Below are 18,708 nucleotides of genomic sequence, written 5' to 3'. Positions count from 1 at the left end.
TCCTCCTCCTCTTCTTCTTCTTCTTCTTCTTCTTCTTCTTCTTCTTCTTCTTCTTCTTCTTCTTCTTCTTCTTCTTCTTCTTCTTCTTCTTCTATCTTCTTCTTCTTCTTCTATCTTCTTCTTTTTCTTCCCCTTCCTCTTCTTCTTTTCTCTTTCTTCCTTCCTTCCTTCCTTCCTTCCTTCCTTCCTTCCTTCCTTCCTTCCTTTTCTTTCTTTCTTCCTTTCATTGTTGTTGTAGCCATGGGTACCTGAAGGCTTTCATTAACCTTTACAGTAAGATCTGGAGGTACTAAGCAGTTCCTCCAACAGTGAAGTCCTAAGTCATTCTTGGCTTCACCGTAGCAACCATATTCCCCTGGGAACCGAGTTTTCTTCTTGGTAATTGGCATCATTCACTTCAACCAGTAGATTCATCTCCTCCTGCTCCTCTTTTTCTTCCTCCTAGTCCTTTTCCTCTTCTTTTTCCTCCTTTTTTTCTTTTCGTTCAGGGCCATGAGGATCCCAAAGTGGTCAGAAGGCAATCTACCTTCCAACTCAGTGGTCTGCTGGTGGAAACCCTCTCTCATGAGTACTAACAACTCCAAGCCAGCAGAGCTCAGCGTGGTCAGCATAGAAGGCAGAAATCCTGTGGCTGAGTTATTAGCAACAATAGAGCAAACAGTCCTACCTCCGCCCCTTGTTTCCTTGGGTCTCTGTGTTCTCACTGGGTGGGAGACAGCACCAGATAATGGTCTCTTGATTCAAAGCGTATGCTCCTCTCTGCAAGACATAACCCCTCTTCTCAACATGAGGTTGAAAAGTACAAGTACTGTGCCCAATTTGCACAGTAAGATATCCAACCGCCAGCTAGATCTGTCTCCATAGGGTGAGCACCTGGTAAGAAAAGTCTTTTACTTGCAAAGAGCTCATGGCCACCCTTCCTTTGCTGGGCAGTGAGCTCTTGGTGAGACCCAGTGTGCAGAATGTCCAGAAGGGTGTCAGGTTTTGGGAGTCCACAGATGATGGTGCCCACAGAGCTCTGTGAGGAGAGAAGGGAGCTACACACTGGGTGTGACGAGTGTTTATCTTTTAAAAAGTGTGTTACAGTAAAAGGCACATTGCCATTAATTCATTGCAAGATGCTCTCCCCTCAATTCAAATGCACTTGTCCCATCATTCTTACCATTTTCTGCAGCAGTTCTGGAAGTCTACTTTTGTGAGTGTCTTTAGTTGTGGTGTTATGGCTGCCTCCATATCCCTAATCAGTTCAAAACATTGACCTTTTATAATCCTTTTGCCTTTAGGGGAATTTCATGGTGCCCAATCCAGTGGCTATGGTGGATGAGGACACACCATCATGTTGTTTTGAGCCTGCCTCTTCGTTGGATGGTACTCGGCATTCACCACATTTGTAATCACACCACGTAAAGGTGCGCACAAAAGAGGACTTCCAGAAGTGCTTCAGAAAATGGTAAGAAGGATGGGATAAGTGTGTTTGAATTGGGGGGGATATTTTGTGGGGTATTGGTAACACCGTGTCTTTTACCGTAATACCTTGAAAACTTAAACATTCACAGTATTTGTTGATCATAGTTTGTATTCTGCTGTTCCATCCCCATTTCCTGGCTTAGTGCTGCTTTTGTTTTGAATGAATGAATGACTGAAGCACTGGGCCGGGCCGGGGCCTGGGCTGATGGCTGTCGGGTGAAGCTGCTGCCTGCCCTCCCACGCCCCGGGGACTTGCTGCTTTTCCACATGCACAGGAGCAGGAGGTAGGGAGGGGAGCAAGTCCGAGACCAGCAGCCTCTCCTTGCGGGGCCCGTTTGCTCTGCCCAAGAGAAACTTTGACTCATGCTGGGACAGTTTGTCAACAGAGCGAGGAACCCTAAGATTTTGCAATCTCAGCTGGCTGTCAGGAACTAACTGATGATCTGCTCTTTGGGGCCTTATTTTTAGTTTCTGGATGTTTTACTGTATTTGGTGATTTTTCAAAACCAAGAAGAAGGGCTGCCTGGCTTGGTCTGCTGGGCTCCTGGGGCGGGACACAGCCAGGGGATGGGAGCGGGAGGAGGAGGAGGGGCCGGGGAGCCTGTGGTGGGTGTGCCAGGCTGGGTGCTCAGGCCAGAGTTCTCTCAGGGAGACTTTGTCCCTGGGCACCTGAGAGCTGGCCTCATGACCAGACCCCCTCCTGCTGCACTTGAGCTCAGCAGCACTTACAGAGCACCCCGCCACCAGCCTCTCTGCCCATGCTGGGGCCCAAGGGTGAATGCGTGGGTCCTGTTTGCAAGGTGCCTGCTGTCTAGCCTGGGTGACAGCATGGGTCTGTGGGTCTGGTCACCCTCCTCAGGGCCCACTGGAGTCTGCAAAGCAGATTCACACCCCACAGCTGACCTTGGCATTAACAGTTGAGAATCCAGTCTCAACTGAACACCCAGCTTCAACTAACTTTGTCGGGCAACTGGGCATTCACTTAGGGTTGTTCTAGGTGAAAAGTCCAGAGATTGGCAGGGAATTGCTTAAGGTACAGTTTGACTTTGAGCCCAAGGGCCCCCTTGACCCTCCCTTCCCTTGGCTTTTCTCTCCCCATCCCTGAGCCAGAATGTTCTCTGCTCTGGTTTCATTCTTATGACTCCTCTAAGTGACAGAATGGCACCAACAGCTCCAGCGCTCACACACGCTCAGCTTCAGAGGGAACTTCTTGTCCCAGAATTCCCAGCACAGGACTCCTTGGGCCTCACTGGTTGTTATTGGGTCATATGCTCATCCCTCCCTAAAAGGTGCCCAGGGGTGGGCAGGGAGGCCAGTTCTAAGGCTGAGCTCGACCCGAGCCAGTGAACCTATGAGCTTACTCTACAAGGGTGGGTTAGGTTCCTTATTGTGGTGGATTACAGCTGGTGGTCAACTTGTAACACCCACCTGAACTGAGTAAGCATGGTGCTGGGTGTGGGAGGCCCACCGGAGGATTGCTGCCAGCAGCATAAGAGGCAGAACAGGAGAAGAAGGGAGAAGGAGAGCTGGTAGAAGCTGTTGGGGGCCTGTTGGAAGCTGAGGGAAGCTGTAAGGATCCGTTGGTTTTCCTGGAGAGCTTGTCATGCTGGCTTTCCTGATGAACTTGGCTGTTTTCATCCTCCAAGGAGCCCGGGACCTTGTTGTTGCCGAGAATGGCCTCGGTTCACTTTGGGGGAGCTCTGGTCCTCAGTTCAAACATCACTTCCTGGCTCTGGAGGGGAAGATGATGCACTGCTCAGTCTCCTGGAGAAGCTTGTTGCATTGGCTTTCCTGATGGAACTCGGCTTTCCCCATTATCAGAGGAGCGTGGGACCTCACTGTTGCTGAGAATGGCTGTGGTACCTTTCGGGGGAGCTCTGGTTCTTACTTTGAGCATCGCTTCCTGGCTCCTGTGCAGATCCCTCAGCCTGCTATCACAGATCCTTCATCCCGCTGGTGCAGACTTTCTAGATTCCACCACTGACCTTTGGGCCTTCCCAGTGCAGATCCATGAAACAGGCCTAAATGAGACTCTGTCATGGGCTCTAGGCCTCAGTTGGATTCATGGGGAGGCATTGTCATGGGCTCTAGGTCTTCAGCTGGACTCATGCAGGACATTATTGTGGGATCCAGGTCCTCAGCTGGATTCTTTGGTCTTTAGTGTGTGGGCAGATTTCCTGCACTCTCTTGTATATCATTCTTTGGGTGACTATTATAAATAATCATATAAAATATGTGTCCTGTATTATATTGTTCTCCTTGCAAAAACTCCAAACCAACACATTTATTTCAGCTTTGGGGACCTGCTGAGACCCAGCCCAGTGACAAGATGGTGTGTGAGGTGGCGGGCTGTGCCTGGCCCTCTGTAGGCACAGGGTTGCTCCTGACCACGTTGGTCCTGGATCCAGGCCAGAGGCCCTGTCCCCTGCCTTGAATTTGCCCTCCACAGCCAGCTGATTGGGACAAAGTCCTGGTGACTGAAGTGGGCCACACATCCCCGGTGATTCCCTGCCAGTGCGTGGCTGGCCTCTGGGCCTCCCCTCACCTGGAAGGTAAAGCCCAGCAGAGTGGGTGAGGGCCAGGTGGAGGACCCAGCACCTGCTGTGGGCCAGGTGGAGGAATCTGATGGGGACAACGACAGAAATGTTATTCGGTAGCTCCTTCTGACAGTGGCTCACCAACTAAACTCTACCGGGTTCCGGCTGCTCGCCTCTCCCCCTGGAGTTAGATTCCAGGCTCTTCTCTCAACTCAGACAAAGTATTGAATAAAACGAGCAAAAAGTAGTGGCCAAGTTCATTCAAGAAAGTGAAAGTGAGGAGTGAGAGAAACTGTCTCCACAGGGCTGAGTAAAAGGAGAAAAAACAATAAAAGAGCACCCTGGAGAAAGCAGAGCAAGCTGTAGGGAGAGAGTCAGGATAGCAGGCTATTGTGGTGCCTGCGTCCTTATATGCGGAAACCCAAGGGAAAACTTTTGCCTACAGGTCCTGAGCGGCGGGGCTGGGATCCCACGCCTCAGGCTGAGGTCAGGTCCAGGCTGTCCTATTGAAAACCTGCTTGAGTTCTCACGAGAAGTCCACATGCAGGGCTTTGGGAACTGTTCTGCCCATGTGCCCGGGAGCTTGTAATTAACAGGTCACCTCTACTTCCCCAGCCAGCTTTGCCACGCCCAATCTCCTATCTTAGGAACAGGACCCCCCCAGGATGCCAGGACCTGAGCCAAGGAGGTCCCCAGCAGTAGGTGTCAGGCAAGCTCAGTCTCCTGACCTGTGCCCTGAGCCCTTGCCTTGGACCCTCTTTGCCCTCCAATGCCCCTGCAAGATGTGAATTTCCTGACAGCAGGGACCATGGTCTCAGGCTGCGGCCCGGGGCTAGTATGGAGATAGAGCCTGATCAATGTGGAATGGCACCTCCCTTAGTTTAGACCTAGGGACTGGAACTTGGAAAGGGGCAGAGAAGGGGCCCAGGGCTGCACACTGGCTGACATGAAGGAGGCAGGTGCCCGCCCAGGCAGATGATCACGAAGGGAACACAGCTCTGTGACCTACAGGGTTCTGAGGCCTCCGTGCACTTGAAGGGTGGTGCTGATGTTCCCAGGGCTCCAGACCACATCTCGAGGGAGATGTAGCCGCCTGCAAGTTCAGCCCCGAGACCCACACCCTCACGCCTTGTCCAGGTGCCTGTTTCCCTGAGTCCCTGACCGGCCACTGTCTCCTTCCAGCTGCTTGGACTTGACAAGGCTGAGCAGAGTGAAAGTGGGGGTCGCAAGCTTTCCAGGATTCGAAGAGGCCTAGTGGGTTATGTACAGGAAGCATCACGTGAGTCCCAGTTAGGTATCTGAGGCATTCACAAGACAGGATGACAGCTATTATGTCCCTGCACCCCGCACCCAGCACTCAGCACCCAGCATCCAGCTTGGTGTGCTCTGGGAGCACCTGGCACCTTTTACCTGAACCATTTAATTTTTTTGGGGGGGGGAAGGGGCATGTGGAGAATGAGGCAGAGCTATGAAATGTCCTTAAGACTGTTAAGGAAAGGGCAAACATCCCTCCATGCCTTTTCCTTTGGGCACAAGGGTAGAAAGAGATGAGGAAACCCGGGGTGGGGCAGTCGCCCCCTGGTGGTCAGTAGGGACACAACACTTGAAACCAGGATCCTCTCAGGGCAGACTAGGCATGAACTTTCTGGGAAGCTGTGCCGCAGAGCACCATGGGAAGGGTGCGGGCCCATTGGCCAAGGTCTCTGGACCTCTTCTCCCATTCTGTGCTATCAAGAAGGACTCAGTAGCGCCACTGTGAGGGTGAAGGACACAGTTCAGGCATACAGGATGCTCAGTGCTTTCTCTGAGGGACCTTTCCTGTCTGTGGCAGGTCAGCTTGGCCATATAACTAGTGGTGGACATATGGATGGAGAGTCACCTACTGTGGCCTGACTGGCATAGACTGACCCTCCTTAACTCTTTGGAGCCCAGATGGCCCTTGGAATTACCAGGGAAACTGAAGACCACCATAGATTTATTTCCAAGATCTGGGAAACTCCTGAAATGCCTGCACCTTCTCTGATGGTTCATTGGTATAAGTCACCCTGATACATGAAAACTTTGTGACTAGAAAGGAAGGATCCTCATATTTATCTGTTGAAAGGCTAGTAAATGTGCATATTGAATTATAATAATTCCAGTGGTGGAATTTTTTATTTTACAGATAAGGAAACTGAGGCTAAGCAAAGTAGATAGGTATGCTGAAGAAGCCACGGAAATTTCTAGAATGGAAGGATGACCCCTCTGCCCTAGACACAGCAAGGCCTTAGAGGCATGGGGCTACATGCTGGAGGTGGGTGCTGGGGACACAGCTCTTCAATACCTTTGTGGTGGGGTGAAGGGGAGGAGGGCTTCCCGTCTTCTCCCAGTGCCCACCACCCTGGGCAGCGCCTCGATCCTTGTAGTCCAGACTTCTGTTAGGTAAGGATAGGAAGCAGCAGCATCCCGGCACCCAGAGCTGATTGGACCAGCCCTGACACCTGTCTTAAGGGCAGCCAATCTAGAGGCAGGGGAAAGCCACACCCAGCAGGCATCAGGGAAGGTGTCTTCAGCCAATAGGTGCTGTAGGGGCAGTGGGAACAGGAAGGCACTGCACAGGCCAGAGAGGGAGAGGCAGGGAGCAGAGAATGACTCACAGCCCTACACCAGGACACAAGGTGGCTGACCCCACTGTTGGATTTGGAGCTGATTTTGGAGCTGCGTTTGGTACCTGAACGTCTCGCACTCATTTAGACCTGGTTCTGTAATGCAGGCTCTCAAGTGTACCTGCTTCACCAAGGAGGAAACTGAGACACAGACAGACTACGCATCCTGGCCTGGGCCATACGGCTGGTGCATGGAGAGCTGAGGTTTGAGTTCCAGCAGACCAGCTTCAAGGGCCCTCCCTTGATGGCTCTGTCCGGGGGCCTGTGGGGAGCAACGGCTGCCCTGCATGCTGAGTTCTCAGCCAGTGTCTTCCACTCACTGCTCCCACGGCCGATTCAGGGCCTCCCTCCTCCACACGCTACTCACAATGTCATGAGACACAAGATCGTCAGTGTCTTATTGTAGCCAATTTTGCCACACCCTGTCCATGGCTCTGAACCCCCACTCCCACCCTGCCTGGCACAGAAAGGGCATAGGCTTTGGGGGCAACCAGAGTTGTTCCCATCCTGCCACTCACTGATCTTGGTCGAGGCAGGCATGACGTCCGCTGCGCAGTGCCTGACTTGAATTAAAGGGGAAGCTTCTAACACCTTATGGCTGTGCGTAGTGTCTGCTTTGAAGACCCTTGTTGTCTTAAGGATGTTCCTTACCGGCACTAATTGTGATCGTCAGTGGGGGTTGAATGTGTTTAATGCTTTTTCCATACTTGGACTACAAAGGGAGATCCTGTCTCCACACACACACACACACACACGCACACACGCACACACGCACACATGCACACACACACGCACGCACACACGCACACATGCACACACACACACGCACACACGCACCAGCAGTCTTGGGCAAGAGCCACAGCTAATAGCAGCTGGGGTGGGAGGGGCTAGCAGGAAGTTCACAGTTGAGATAAAGCCAGTGAGAGTCCCCTTCCTTTATCAAGTTTATTTTATTAAAATATATAGTACTGAATATTGGTGGGAGCTGAGAACAGGGACCGCCTTCCCAGGCTGCGCCCAAGAGGCGCTTCTGCCATGCAGCCATGCGGCCCGTCGTGGCCCAGTGTGGGAGACAAGGGGGACAGGAGCACGGTGGCGACTGTCTCCTGCGGCCCTGGCCCCTGAGAAGCACAGGATGCCATCTGGGAGGGCCAGGCTGGGGCAGGAGGAGATCCCTGAGCCAGGGGAAGTTGACACGCACTCCCCTGGAGGAGGGGAGGGGGGCCCCAGTAGACTGGAAATGGGCATCAGTGCAACTCCACGGAGGGGCCCACCTGTGTGTGGGGGCCGAGCACGTCCTTGGCCATCCTGCCTTTCCTCCGAGGGCCCTGCTCACCTGGGGCTGGTGTCCCAGGAGCGTCCAGGGACACCAGGACTGGCTGAGCAGACATGGGCGGCCCGATGGAATGTATCGTGTGGGAATGTTCCTCACTGTTGCCCCCCACGAGCCTCCATACTCCAGGCAGGGCCACCAAGCAGGGCCCCCAGGTTTGTGCTTCTGAACGTTGGTAAGTGGGGCTGGGAATGGTCTTCAAGATTCCATGGCTCTGGGGCACCAAACAGACTCCTGAACTTCTTCCTCCGGGGCCACCCACGTTGGGGCTTCTGGGACCCAGGCTTCCTTCAGCTCCCCCCGGGAAGGCCTTGAGAGTGACCCTGGCTCCCCTCCAGTGCAGGGTGCTTGTGCTTTTGTAGAGGTTGGGGTGATCCTGTGGGAGGGCCCCACGGAGCTCCAGGGAGATGAGGTGTGGGGAAGAGACCAGAAGCCCTGCCCAGCCCTCCCAGGCTCCACGGTTGCTGGTCCCTGAGCCATGTCACTCCCTCCCAGGACTGAGCGGACCCTGGGGAGAACAGCCTGGTGCTGGGGGCTGCAGCACCCCTCTTCCATTCCCACCGAGCCAGACCTGGGGTGGGCAAAGGCTTCCCCCCTAGGGGGATGGCAAACAGTCCCCTTAGATCCTTCTCCTAGAAACCCTATCTCCACCTTGGGAGCCCTTCCCCCGGGATGGAGGAAGGTTGGCACCCAGGGGCCCCCACCACCCAAACTGGCCTCACAGTGGGTGGCCTGGCACTGGTCCAGCTTGCCGGGGTCAGTATCCCAACCTTGGGGACAGGATTCCCAGGAAGCAGCAGGCTCAGGCCTGTGACCACCTCTGTCCTAGTCTGAACCCCTCAACTCCTGGCTGCCCCAGAGCCCTGGAGTGAGGGTCTCTCTGGGGACACAGGTCCTTGGGCAGGGAGTGGCCAGGGGAGGAGGCCAGAGGAACCCTGGGGCCCCCAATGGGTGGGAAAGGAGGGGGAGGGCCCCATGCTTTGGAGACGCTCTTTTAGGCTCTTGAGCCCCTTCCTGGTGACATCTAGTGATTGGCAGGTGGGCTGCCCATCCTGTAGGCAGCTTTCCTGCCCCACTGGTGTGGGGACAGCTGTTGGGGGCTGCACCCCTCCTGACCTCTACCTCCTTCTGCTGTCCCAGAGGAGCTGTGTGTGTGTGTGTGTGTGTGTGTGTGTGTGTGTGTGTGTGTGTGTATCAGGAGTGAACGGCTCACTTTTTTCAAATATATTAGAAAAAAGTTCTGGTTTCTCAGGGGTGGAGTGGCGGTGGCCACCTGAAGCCCCTCTGCACATCTTAGATGACGTTCTCAAACAGCTGCATGGAGTTCATGATGTTCTCATCCTGCGTGGAGAGAGGAGAGGGCTGGCCAGGTGCCGGGTGTGCAGAGGATGGCGGTGGGGGTGTTTCCCAAGCCCCCCACCCCGCAGGTTCCTGTCAGGGACTGTGTCTCCATGGGCGGGTGGGGTGCTGAGAGGCAGAACCAGGGAGTACCCAGTCTGAGGCTGCTCACCTCCTGTGCATCCCTGTCTGCCTCTCCACGGGCCACCATCTGGTCCCACAGCTCCAGGAGGGCCCACGTCCAGCCCTCTGGAGCCACCTACCTTCTGACAGGTCTCCAAGAATTCCTCAATGGTCACCACCCCGTCCTGGTTCCGGTCCATTTTCTGTGAGCCAAGCCAAACCCAAGGTGAGTGTGTCCCCGCAAGGTTAAAGTGTCCCTGTTATGGGTTCTATCTAGATGTCCCCCAAGAGCCTCAGGTACGCATGGGCAGGGCTGTGGATGGTGAGGGAATTATGGGGCTCAGAGCTGACTTGCTGTCAGGAGGTGGGGCCATGGGGGTGTGTCCTGGAAGGGCTCATCCCCCTCCCAGGCTCCTCCCTTGGCTTGCTGCTTCCTGTCCACCATGCCCTGAGTAGCTCTCCTCCACGCCACCTGCCTGGAGCCAGCTGACTGTGGATTTAACCCTTCCAAACTGTGAGCCGAAATAAACCTTTCCTTCTTTACCTTGTGGGTGCCAGGTAAGTCATCTCAGCAAGAAAGTGACTAAGGCAATTCCTGACACCAGTGTGAGGACACTCAATGGATGGGCTCCCTCTACCCGAATGTGTCCCTCTGTCCCCACCCTGGATATGTATAGCTGCCTCCCCAGCCATCTCCCACCTACGCTGGCCTCCTGCACACACCCCTGCTCCCTGACGACCTTCCCAGGGCTGGTGTCCATGCTCCTGTGACCTCTCACTTCCCTGACCAGAGCCACCAGGGCACAAGATGGCTTTAGGTCTAGAGGTCCCCAGGAAGAAGAGCTGAACCTTCAGCACCCCCAGGCCCAGGGACACACAGCAAGGGGACCCCAACGCCACTCATTTTGTAGTTTGTTTTCCTGGGGAGTTGGAAATGGCCCCCTGAAGGCACAAGCCAGGCCAGCTGCCTCAATCCCTGGAACCCCAGGGTGGATGAAATTCAGGGGTGAAGCCTGGCTTTAAATTCCTGCCCCAGGGGATTTGGCCAGAAACCTGGCTGAACCTCCTTATTGGAAGCAGGTTTACCCCAGGAGCAAGAGGCCCTTCCTCTGCCTGGTGACCCAGCTTTGGGGCGGGGCTTGTGCACCTGGAAGAACCTCTCCACATGCTCCAGGGGTGCATCCTCCCGCAAGATGGGGTAGGTGTGGTGGCCCATCATGTCGTAGATGGACTTCATAATGGCCAGCATCTCCTGGGGTGGGGAAACAGGAGAGTCAGTGTGAGCTGGCTGCTGAGACTCAGCGGTGGTGGTTTCTGGGCCCCAGTGGAGGAAGCTGCCTGAAAGGTCGGGGCCACCCCCAGGGCAAGAAAGAGGGACCCTGTGCACCACAGAGAGACGAGCTTGTCCCCTGTGCCCCAAGACAAGTTGGAGAGACGGAGCAACATGCCCATCTCCAAAACTTGAGCAGGTAGCAACTACTTCAGATACCAAGAAGAGAAAGAAAAATAATTTGGGCCAAATAAAAATCCATCTGTGGGTCCATGTGCTGAGGGCCTAGCTGCACCCCTGCCTTAAGGGATTGCACTGTCCCACTCAAGGCCACCCCTTTCTCCATCTGGCTCCCCCAGGGCCTCGCCACGGCTGGGGTGGATGGAGGTGCATGATGGCCAGCACCGAGGAGCCTGCTTGCTGCTGCACCCCAAGGCTAGGCTACAGCCACCAGGACAGGGACAGAAGAGAGACAGGAAGAGCTCAGCAGGGGAGCAGCAGGAGGGGTGCAGGGGCAGGTGGGCTACTGCCCACCATCCCGGTACCTCTTTGGTGATGTAGCCATCCTTGTTAATGTCGTAGAGATTGAAAGCCCATTTGAGCTTCTCGTGGACCGTCCCTCGCAGCAGGATGGAGAGCCCGACCACAAAGTCCTGCAGGGGAGAGGCGTCGAGGATGAGGAGCCAGCACCCTACTTCTGCTTCCACTTCGCTGTGTGGCTTTCCCTGCAGTTCCCAGCTCTGCAGGCAGCGTGGCTCCACAATGGGGCGGCAGGTGCATGGGGGGGGTATGCATGAGTGTGTGCATGCATGTGTGTGTACCCGCATATCTGTGTGTGTGGTGGGGAACTGCACAGTACTGGTCTTGGATAAAAATAACCCATTGTGCAGTGCCCTGGTGTCAACAGTTAAGACCTGAATGCTCTTATGATAAAGGAGGGGCTCCACTTGTAGTTCAGCAAGCATCTGCGCGTCAAAGGCGCTTGAGAACCTTCAGTTTAACAAACTAACCTAATGGTGCCCGACTCCCGGGCCAGCCCTGTGTGCCGCTATCACTGTGCAGTGTGACAGTCATGTGTCACTAATGTGACAAGACAGGACGGTTTCAGGGTTCCAACCCATGAGAGAGAAGGGAAACAGAGACCAGCAATTAGGGAGAAACAAGAATTATTCCAGGAGAAGGATATCTTAATAAAAAAACTTCAGAGATTAGAAATCTTGCATCCTTAAAACAATAGGATACTATCATAAAAGAGGAATGAAGCTGGGTGTGGTAGCACATGCCCGTAATCTCAGCATTCTGGGAGACAAAGGCAGCCAAGCCTGGGCAAATTAGTGACTTAGTGAAACCCTAAAAAATTAATTAAACAAACAAATAAATATATAAAGAGCTGTGGTATAGCTCAGTGCAAAGGCCCTGGGTTCAACACCAGGCACACACAATCGCCCACACGCATGCGCGCACACACACACACACACACACACACACATGCACAGTGACTGGAAAACAAGAGCAAGCTCTTAGGAATCAAAAACAAGAGGGCAAAGATGACACACTTAGAAGGGCTGGAAGAGCAAGCAGAACTTTCCAGAAGGTGCACCGAGGCAAAAAAACAGTGCTGGAAACCAGAAGAGGACAAGGTTAGAGCCAACCTGAGAGACAAGACTAGGACATCAGGAGATCCAGGAAGAATCAGAGAAAATGGAGAAGAGTGTGTCAAGGAAATCGTGAAAGATTTCCCAGAGTGGAAGGTTTCCAGTTCCCAGGGTCCCTGGAGCTGGGACAAGGCCTGAAATCACAAGCAGTTGGGCCTTAGGCATAGATCATGGTAGGATTTCACTACTGCCCACCAAGAGAAGATCCTATAAGCTTCAGAGAGAAAAGCAAAGCCAAACAAAAAGAACCACACTCAGGTCTACAAACAGGATCTGAATCACTTGGCGGTGGCTTTCTGACAGCACTCTAGAGGCAGGAAACCTGCAGGAGACAGGCAGGGGAAGCACCAGGCCTGGGGGAACAGAAGCTCTGGTTCATGCAAAATGCCTAGCAAGAGTGAGAACTAAGTAGAGACACTTGCAGACACTCACAGGTCATCTCCTTTATGGTTTGGATAAAAAAAAAAAAATGTCCTCCAAAGGGCTCATGGATTCAGAAGTGGAGTTTTCAAAAGACTGGATTGTGGGGGTACCATACTCATCAGGATTAACCCACTGATGAATTCATAGTTGACTGTGCTGTTAGGAGGGGCAGCCTCGTTGGAGGAAGTAGGTAACCGAGGGCATGCTTTTGAAGGGTATATGCATCTCTTTTTTTTGTTTTTTTTTTTCCAGTACTGGGAATTGAACTCATGACCTTGTGCTTGCCAGGCAGGTGCTGTGCTGCTGAGCTAAATCCCCAGCCCTGGGTATATGCATCTCTTCTCAAGCTTTTCCCCTCTCCTGGCTTCCTGGCTGCCATGATGAGAGCAGCTTTCCTCCACCACGCCCATCTGCCATCATGTTTCTGCTTTGGAGCCATGGAGGGAACCCTCTGAAACCATGAGCCTCAATAAACCATTTCTCCTTTAAGTTGGGTATGTCAGGTATTTTCGCCCAGCAACAGAAAGCTGATGGATACATGCCCTGTATACTCTTGGAGGAGACTGCTGGAGGATGTACCCCTGAAAAGAGAGAGTAAATCCAGAAAGAGGGAGATAAGGAGCCTGAAGTGAGGGGTGCAACCCAGGGGAGAAAGGAAGAGCCAGAGGGTGCCCAGCCCCATGGAGCTGTGGAAGGCCAGGACCACATCCTCCTTGAGATGCCAGGTAAATTTAGACTGGAAATGGACCTCCCAGTCCAGGGCTGAGTAAGTGATGAGGTCACAGACGAACAGGCAAAGGAAGGATTATGACTGTTGTTGAGAGTAGCAAAATACCAAGGTGTGCAGGAGGGGAAAGCATCGTTCCAGCTGACTGCAAGGCTCTGCTGGTATCGGATTCACATCATCAGGGTAAACCAAGTCCTTATGCAATTGGCTGTTGGAAAGTGGGGGAAGAAAAGTGTGTGTTTAGGGAAGGCCAAGCTTCTCCTCACCCAAAGCAGAGGGTCAAGACGCACTGTCTAAACTGGACACTTGAGAAGAGCCATAAAATCATAGCCCTGGGAGTCATGGAGGCAGATGACCACAGCTGGTAGACGAGAGACAGTGGTTTTCCAAAGCACACCCTACAAATCTACTGGACTCAAGTCCTGTGTGTGTGTGTGTGAGGGAAGACATGAGAACATAGCAAAGGAGAAAGACTGTGACACCTCTTGAACACCCGAGTTTGGGGAATGATCAGCACCATGGACTGTTACATAAGCAGGGAACCTCGGGTCTCGCAGGATTTGCCAGTGCAGGTCCAGGTGCGGGGTCCTGCTTGGCACCCACCCTTCTCATGGGCCAGGAGGCACCAGAGCTATGCTTCTGCAGTCTTGTCTTCACAGAAGCCCTCACATCAGCACGCAGGTCCCCAGCCAGGGTCCCTCCGCAAGTGTGTGTGTTATGGAAAGGACAGCGCTAGCAGACTGCATGGGAGTCTCCCCTGCAAGGTCCCTAGCTGTAACACACAGATGTGGGAGTCTCCCCTGCAAGGTCCCTAGCCGTAACACACAGATGTGGGAGTCTCCCCTGCAAGGTCCCTAGCCGTAATACACAGATGTGGGAGTCTCCCCTGCAAGGTCCCTAGTGGTAACATAGATGTTACTGCAGGAGCAGCTGACTCAGACCAAGTGGACACTGGTTCTAAGCTTCCTGGGACATGGCACAGTTTCACGTGCGGCCACTACAGTTGTAACCCCAAGCCTGGGCTCTGACATACAGGGCGCCTGTTTTATCCACAGCCTCTGCTCTGCGGCTGCCCTCAAGACAGTGCCTGGGGAGAGTGTGGGGCACACACCCCCTTGGGGTTCCAGGCTGAACACTCAGCGTGCACATGAGGGTCCCCGGCAGAGCCTGGAGCAGGTACGGAGTGAGCTGGTGGGAGCCCTGGGAGGTTCCAGGGCTGCAGCCTGCCCCGGGTGATGTCACCCACACGGTGGCCAGGGATGCCGAGCAGGGTACCGTGGGGCAGTCACAGAGCCGGGCCCTTCAGACTCACACTGGCCATCGGTTTACAGTCCATCAGCTCTGCCAGTGACACTCCAGCTTGGGCAACCTGACTTTCTCTTGGGTTCTAAGAAGCCACCAGCAGGTCACTGTTTGGCAAGTTTTGTGGTCTCTGGCAAGGTGAACTAGCTGAATTAGGAAGGCACTGGGTGACTCAGAGAGGAGGCCGCCACCAGGCTCCCTCCTGCAGCAGATCCCAGGGGTACTCGAGGAGCGGTTGAGGCCGGGCTTGAGGTGGGACATGAGACCGCATCTCCCACTCAGCTCCTTTTTACTCTTTTCTTTTCTCTTTCCTTCCTCCCTCCTTCCCTCCTTTTTGGTTCTCATTCTGGTGAGGGGAAGAAAGTGATACTACTTTATTGTACCAGGTAAACTGTAACAGACACATGTATAGCTTCTAAACCTAGACAAAAAGTGCTGGGTTGCCCCAGACACCGTTAAGCGGCCTTGAGCTCCTGTTTTAAGGGCAGGGCAAGGTCCTGTGGCAGGCAGTGAGGGCCGAGGGATCCCAACTGGGTGTCGCAGGGATAGGCTGTGGGGATCTGCACACCTTTCTTTCCTGAAAAACGCCTCTCAGACGCCAGCACTGAAGTCAGGAGGTCCCTGAGGGACCCCTATGCCACCAGAGGAACAGTCCCCCACACGCAGCTGGGCCCAACTGGCTGGATTCCATCCCCCACTTTGCCCCTGAGAGGCCACCGCAGAGCTGGTCACCAGGCGGGGTGAGGGAGGCCGTGTCTTGTCCCCTTTACTCCTCTGCACCGATCGGTTTTCCGAGTATGGTGGCGCCGGGACTTGGATGCGCCGAGGGGAAGGGAGCCGTCCACACCGCCAGCCGCCCAGGCACCCCCGGAGCGCCGCGCGGAGCGGGAGGGGCCCTGCGGTCACCGCGAGGCCGGGGCTCCGGCTGCCCCCGTGTGTCCGGCGTGTCAGCGTGTGGTGGGTGCGCAGGGTAAAAATAACCCGTGTGGTGTTATCGACGGGGTTATTATTACCCGGCGTCCAGGGCCTCCTCTGCCGCTTTCCTGTCGGCGCCCTTGGCCCTGGAAGCCGAGCGGGGCAGTGATGGATCGATCGCCTCTCTGCAAGGTTTTCCTCTCCGAGGAGGTTTCAGCTTTGTGCCTGCAGCTATTTTTAGTGGCCTGGGCTCCACAGATGGGGCTTTGCTCAAACGATCCCGTGCTGCCAGGCAGGGAGGGAGGCGCCCAGACAGGAGGAGGGGCGTGCAGGGGGAGGGCTGCCGGGGAGGGGGGCTGCTCCTCCCGCTCTGGAACCCGGGAGCGCTGGACTTCACCTGTCTCTGGCTGGGGTGACCACGCAGAGCAGAGTGCGCTCAGGCTAAGTGTTTCCTGGGTATTTCTGCTTGGTTCTATTCGCTCAGTAACCCGGAGTAAATTCTGAAGCCAGGGCTTTAAAATCCCACCCTTAGCAAGCCAGACCTCTGAGTTACACCATGACTCCTTTACAAATACAAACCGCCTCGGGGGCCACTGCCAGCTCTGTGAATCCGCAGCCCCCTGGGCTTGCGGGGCTGGATGTGAACTCCTAGAATCCAAGAACAGCCTGAGACAGCGGGACCCAACTCCCGCTGCAGGTGCAGGGACCCTCAGGGACGCACCTCGAAGCGGATGGCCCCGTTCCCGTCGGCGTCGAAGGCGTTGAAGAGGAAGTGTGCGTAGGTGGTGGCATCTAGGGACAACAAGGGTGAGGCTGGGTGAGGCTGGGAGGGCTGCATGGAAGTCTGGCCCCCTCCTTGGGAAGCTCCCACCCCACCCCAGGGTCCTGCTCTGTCCTGGGCAGGAGTCTCCTCTGCAGAGGGAAAGGTCTCCAGAAGGCAGGGATGGCAGTACGGTCCCCTCCCTGTGGGGCAGCCCGAAAGTCTGGGCCTGGTCTTGGCCGGACTCACCTCCCTGAGGGAAGAACTGCGAGTAGATGAGCTTGAAGGTGTCTTCATCCACCAGGCCTGTAGGACACTCCTGCAGGGCAAGTCGCCCCTTCAGTGACTTAGCCACCCCCTGCTCCAGGCCCTGGGGGCACTGGGCAGAGGGGTGGCTGGGAAGACAGTGGCTGTGCCCCCACCCCCATGCCAAGATGCTCCCCTGGCACCACCCTGGAAACTCAGAGATAGGAGCACGGTGGCCCTCACAGTGCCTGCCTCCTGGACAGCTCCTCCTCAGGTATTCACTCTGCTCTGGAGAAGTTTCTAGAAGGCTCCCTGGGCCAGGGTCTCTCTTCTGTGGAGTCAGGGACAGAGAGCCTCTCCTGGGTATGGGGGGGCACTTACGTTCTTAAAGCCCCGGTAGAGGGACTGCAGCTCCTTCTTGGTGAACTTGGTCTGTGTCTGCAGCTGGTCCAGCCCTTCCGGCTGGTGGCGCACCGTGGACAGCTCCAGCTCACTGTCACTGCTGTCTGGAAGGGGACACAGACCCAGGAGGGACAGACATGTGGTGTGGGCAGGTGCAGGGCATGGGATGGAAGGGGGAGTCTCTCTGTGTGACTGGCAGGTACAGCGATGCAGGCTGTACAGCGCACGAACAAGGGGCTGAGACCATGTGCATGGTCAGGAAGTTGCTTGTGGGCCTTCCGCTCCCCACTCACCTCATGCTGAGTGTGCCCGCCCCCGGAGTGAGGGGCAGGAGGATCCCTCAACCTTCAAGACCCCACGCTTAGACCACCTCCTCCTTGCAGTCCTCTCGGTGTCCCCAGGAAGACAGACCTCCACGGCCACCAAAATGTGAGCTACAGCTACTCTGGGGGAGGGAGGGCTTCAACTCTTTATTTTTCGTTTTGTGATTTTTTTACACCTCCCTAAGCCATTGAAGAGAAGAGTTCCTTTGGCATGGAATGCATCGCTTTTACTACAAAATAAGACTGTGGACCAAAAGGTATCGAGTGTCCGTACCGTGTCACCTTCCCACCGACAAGGGACACACATTCCCTGCCTTACTGCCATCATCCGGTCTCACCTTGTGGCCTGCGGATCAGAGTCCATCTCTAGCCGCACACCCCATGGGTCTGCCGCCTCGCCCCTGCAGGGGGCGCTCTCTGGCGCAGTCCTGCACCGGTACCCACATGCTCTGCAAAGCCAGGCTCAAAGCCTGGGCAGAGGTGCTCCACACCAGGCCATAGAAGCATTCTGCTCTGTCTCTCTAGTACACACCCCCCCATACACACACACACACACACACACACATACACACGCACACACGCACACACACACAGTCTCCAAGATAACTGCTTCCTTTCCCCCTTTCTTTTGGTGTCCCGTTCAGTTGCTTCCTATCTCGCTAAGCAGAGGGAAACGACCCCAGCCCCTGCCTGTGCACCTACCCCTTCCTGCATGTGGCCCCGACCTCTGCTCTCCAGTGTCTCTGTGGTGAGCTGTCCCTGTCCCTGTCGGAGGCAGCCATGCTCACCCACTCAAAGGTGGGGCTCCAGCAATTCTCCCCACTTTTTTCCTCATCTTTTTCCCCTCTGCTCTGGATCATCCCCATGATCACACAGGCACACTATGAACCCTGGCGATCCTTCGTCAAACCCAGTCCAGGCAAACCCTGTAAGCCAGCAACTCCACCCTGGACAAACACCCCACGGATTCTTGCCCAATTCAGGAGACCTGTACAAGAAGGCTCACCACAATGGCATTTTAGTGGGGGAATTCGAGAGAACCCAGGGACTTATCACAGCAGGATGCACAGGCCAAATATAGAGGGTACACACCAAGGAGAACCACGCTGTGGACTAGAAGCGCACACAGCAACACGGATAGATGCTACAGGTTAGATGTTTCCTGCCAGGCGCTGTGGCACGTGCCTGTAATCCCAGCTACTCATGGGGAAGCTGAGGCAGGAAGACTGCCAGTTCAAAGGC

At 54.9% G+C, this 18,708-nt stretch overlaps 1 protein-coding gene across 3 annotated transcripts in view; it reads right to left on the bottom strand.

Annotated features, from left to right (window-relative positions):
* Positions 1-7,575: 7,575 nt before the first annotated feature.
* The window catches only part of Kcnip3 (Kv channel interacting protein 3, calsenilin), a 67,855-nt gene continuing 56,722 nt past the window's right edge, over positions 7,576-18,708 (bottom strand). For all 3 annotated transcript variants that reach the window (XM_013522856.1, XM_005400645.1, XM_013522855.1), the window contains 7 exons: positions 17,123-17,247; positions 16,745-16,814; positions 16,457-16,527; positions 11,259-11,366; positions 10,591-10,695; positions 9,584-9,646; positions 7,576-9,323 (listed from right to left, as the gene is read on the bottom strand). In XM_013522856.1, coding sequence (XP_013378310.1) covers positions 9,276-9,323; positions 9,584-9,646; positions 10,591-10,695; positions 11,259-11,366; positions 16,457-16,527; positions 16,745-16,814; positions 17,123-17,247 — 590 coding nt within the window. In that variant the 3' untranslated portion in view covers positions 7,576-9,275. The remainder of the gene's footprint in view (positions 9,324-9,583; positions 9,647-10,590; positions 10,696-11,258; positions 11,367-16,456; positions 16,528-16,744; positions 16,815-17,122; positions 17,248-18,708) is intronic.

This window comes from Chinchilla lanigera, unplaced genomic scaffold (genome assembly GCF_000276665.1).
Source record: "Chinchilla lanigera isolate Chin_1 unplaced genomic scaffold, ChiLan1.0 scaffold00069, whole genome shotgun sequence".
In the NCBI taxonomy this organism is placed as follows: Eukaryota; Metazoa; Chordata; class Mammalia; order Rodentia; family Chinchillidae; genus Chinchilla; species Chinchilla lanigera.
Note: the sequence above shows the minus strand (reverse complement) of the source record. Positions and strands in the feature narration are given on the sequence as shown.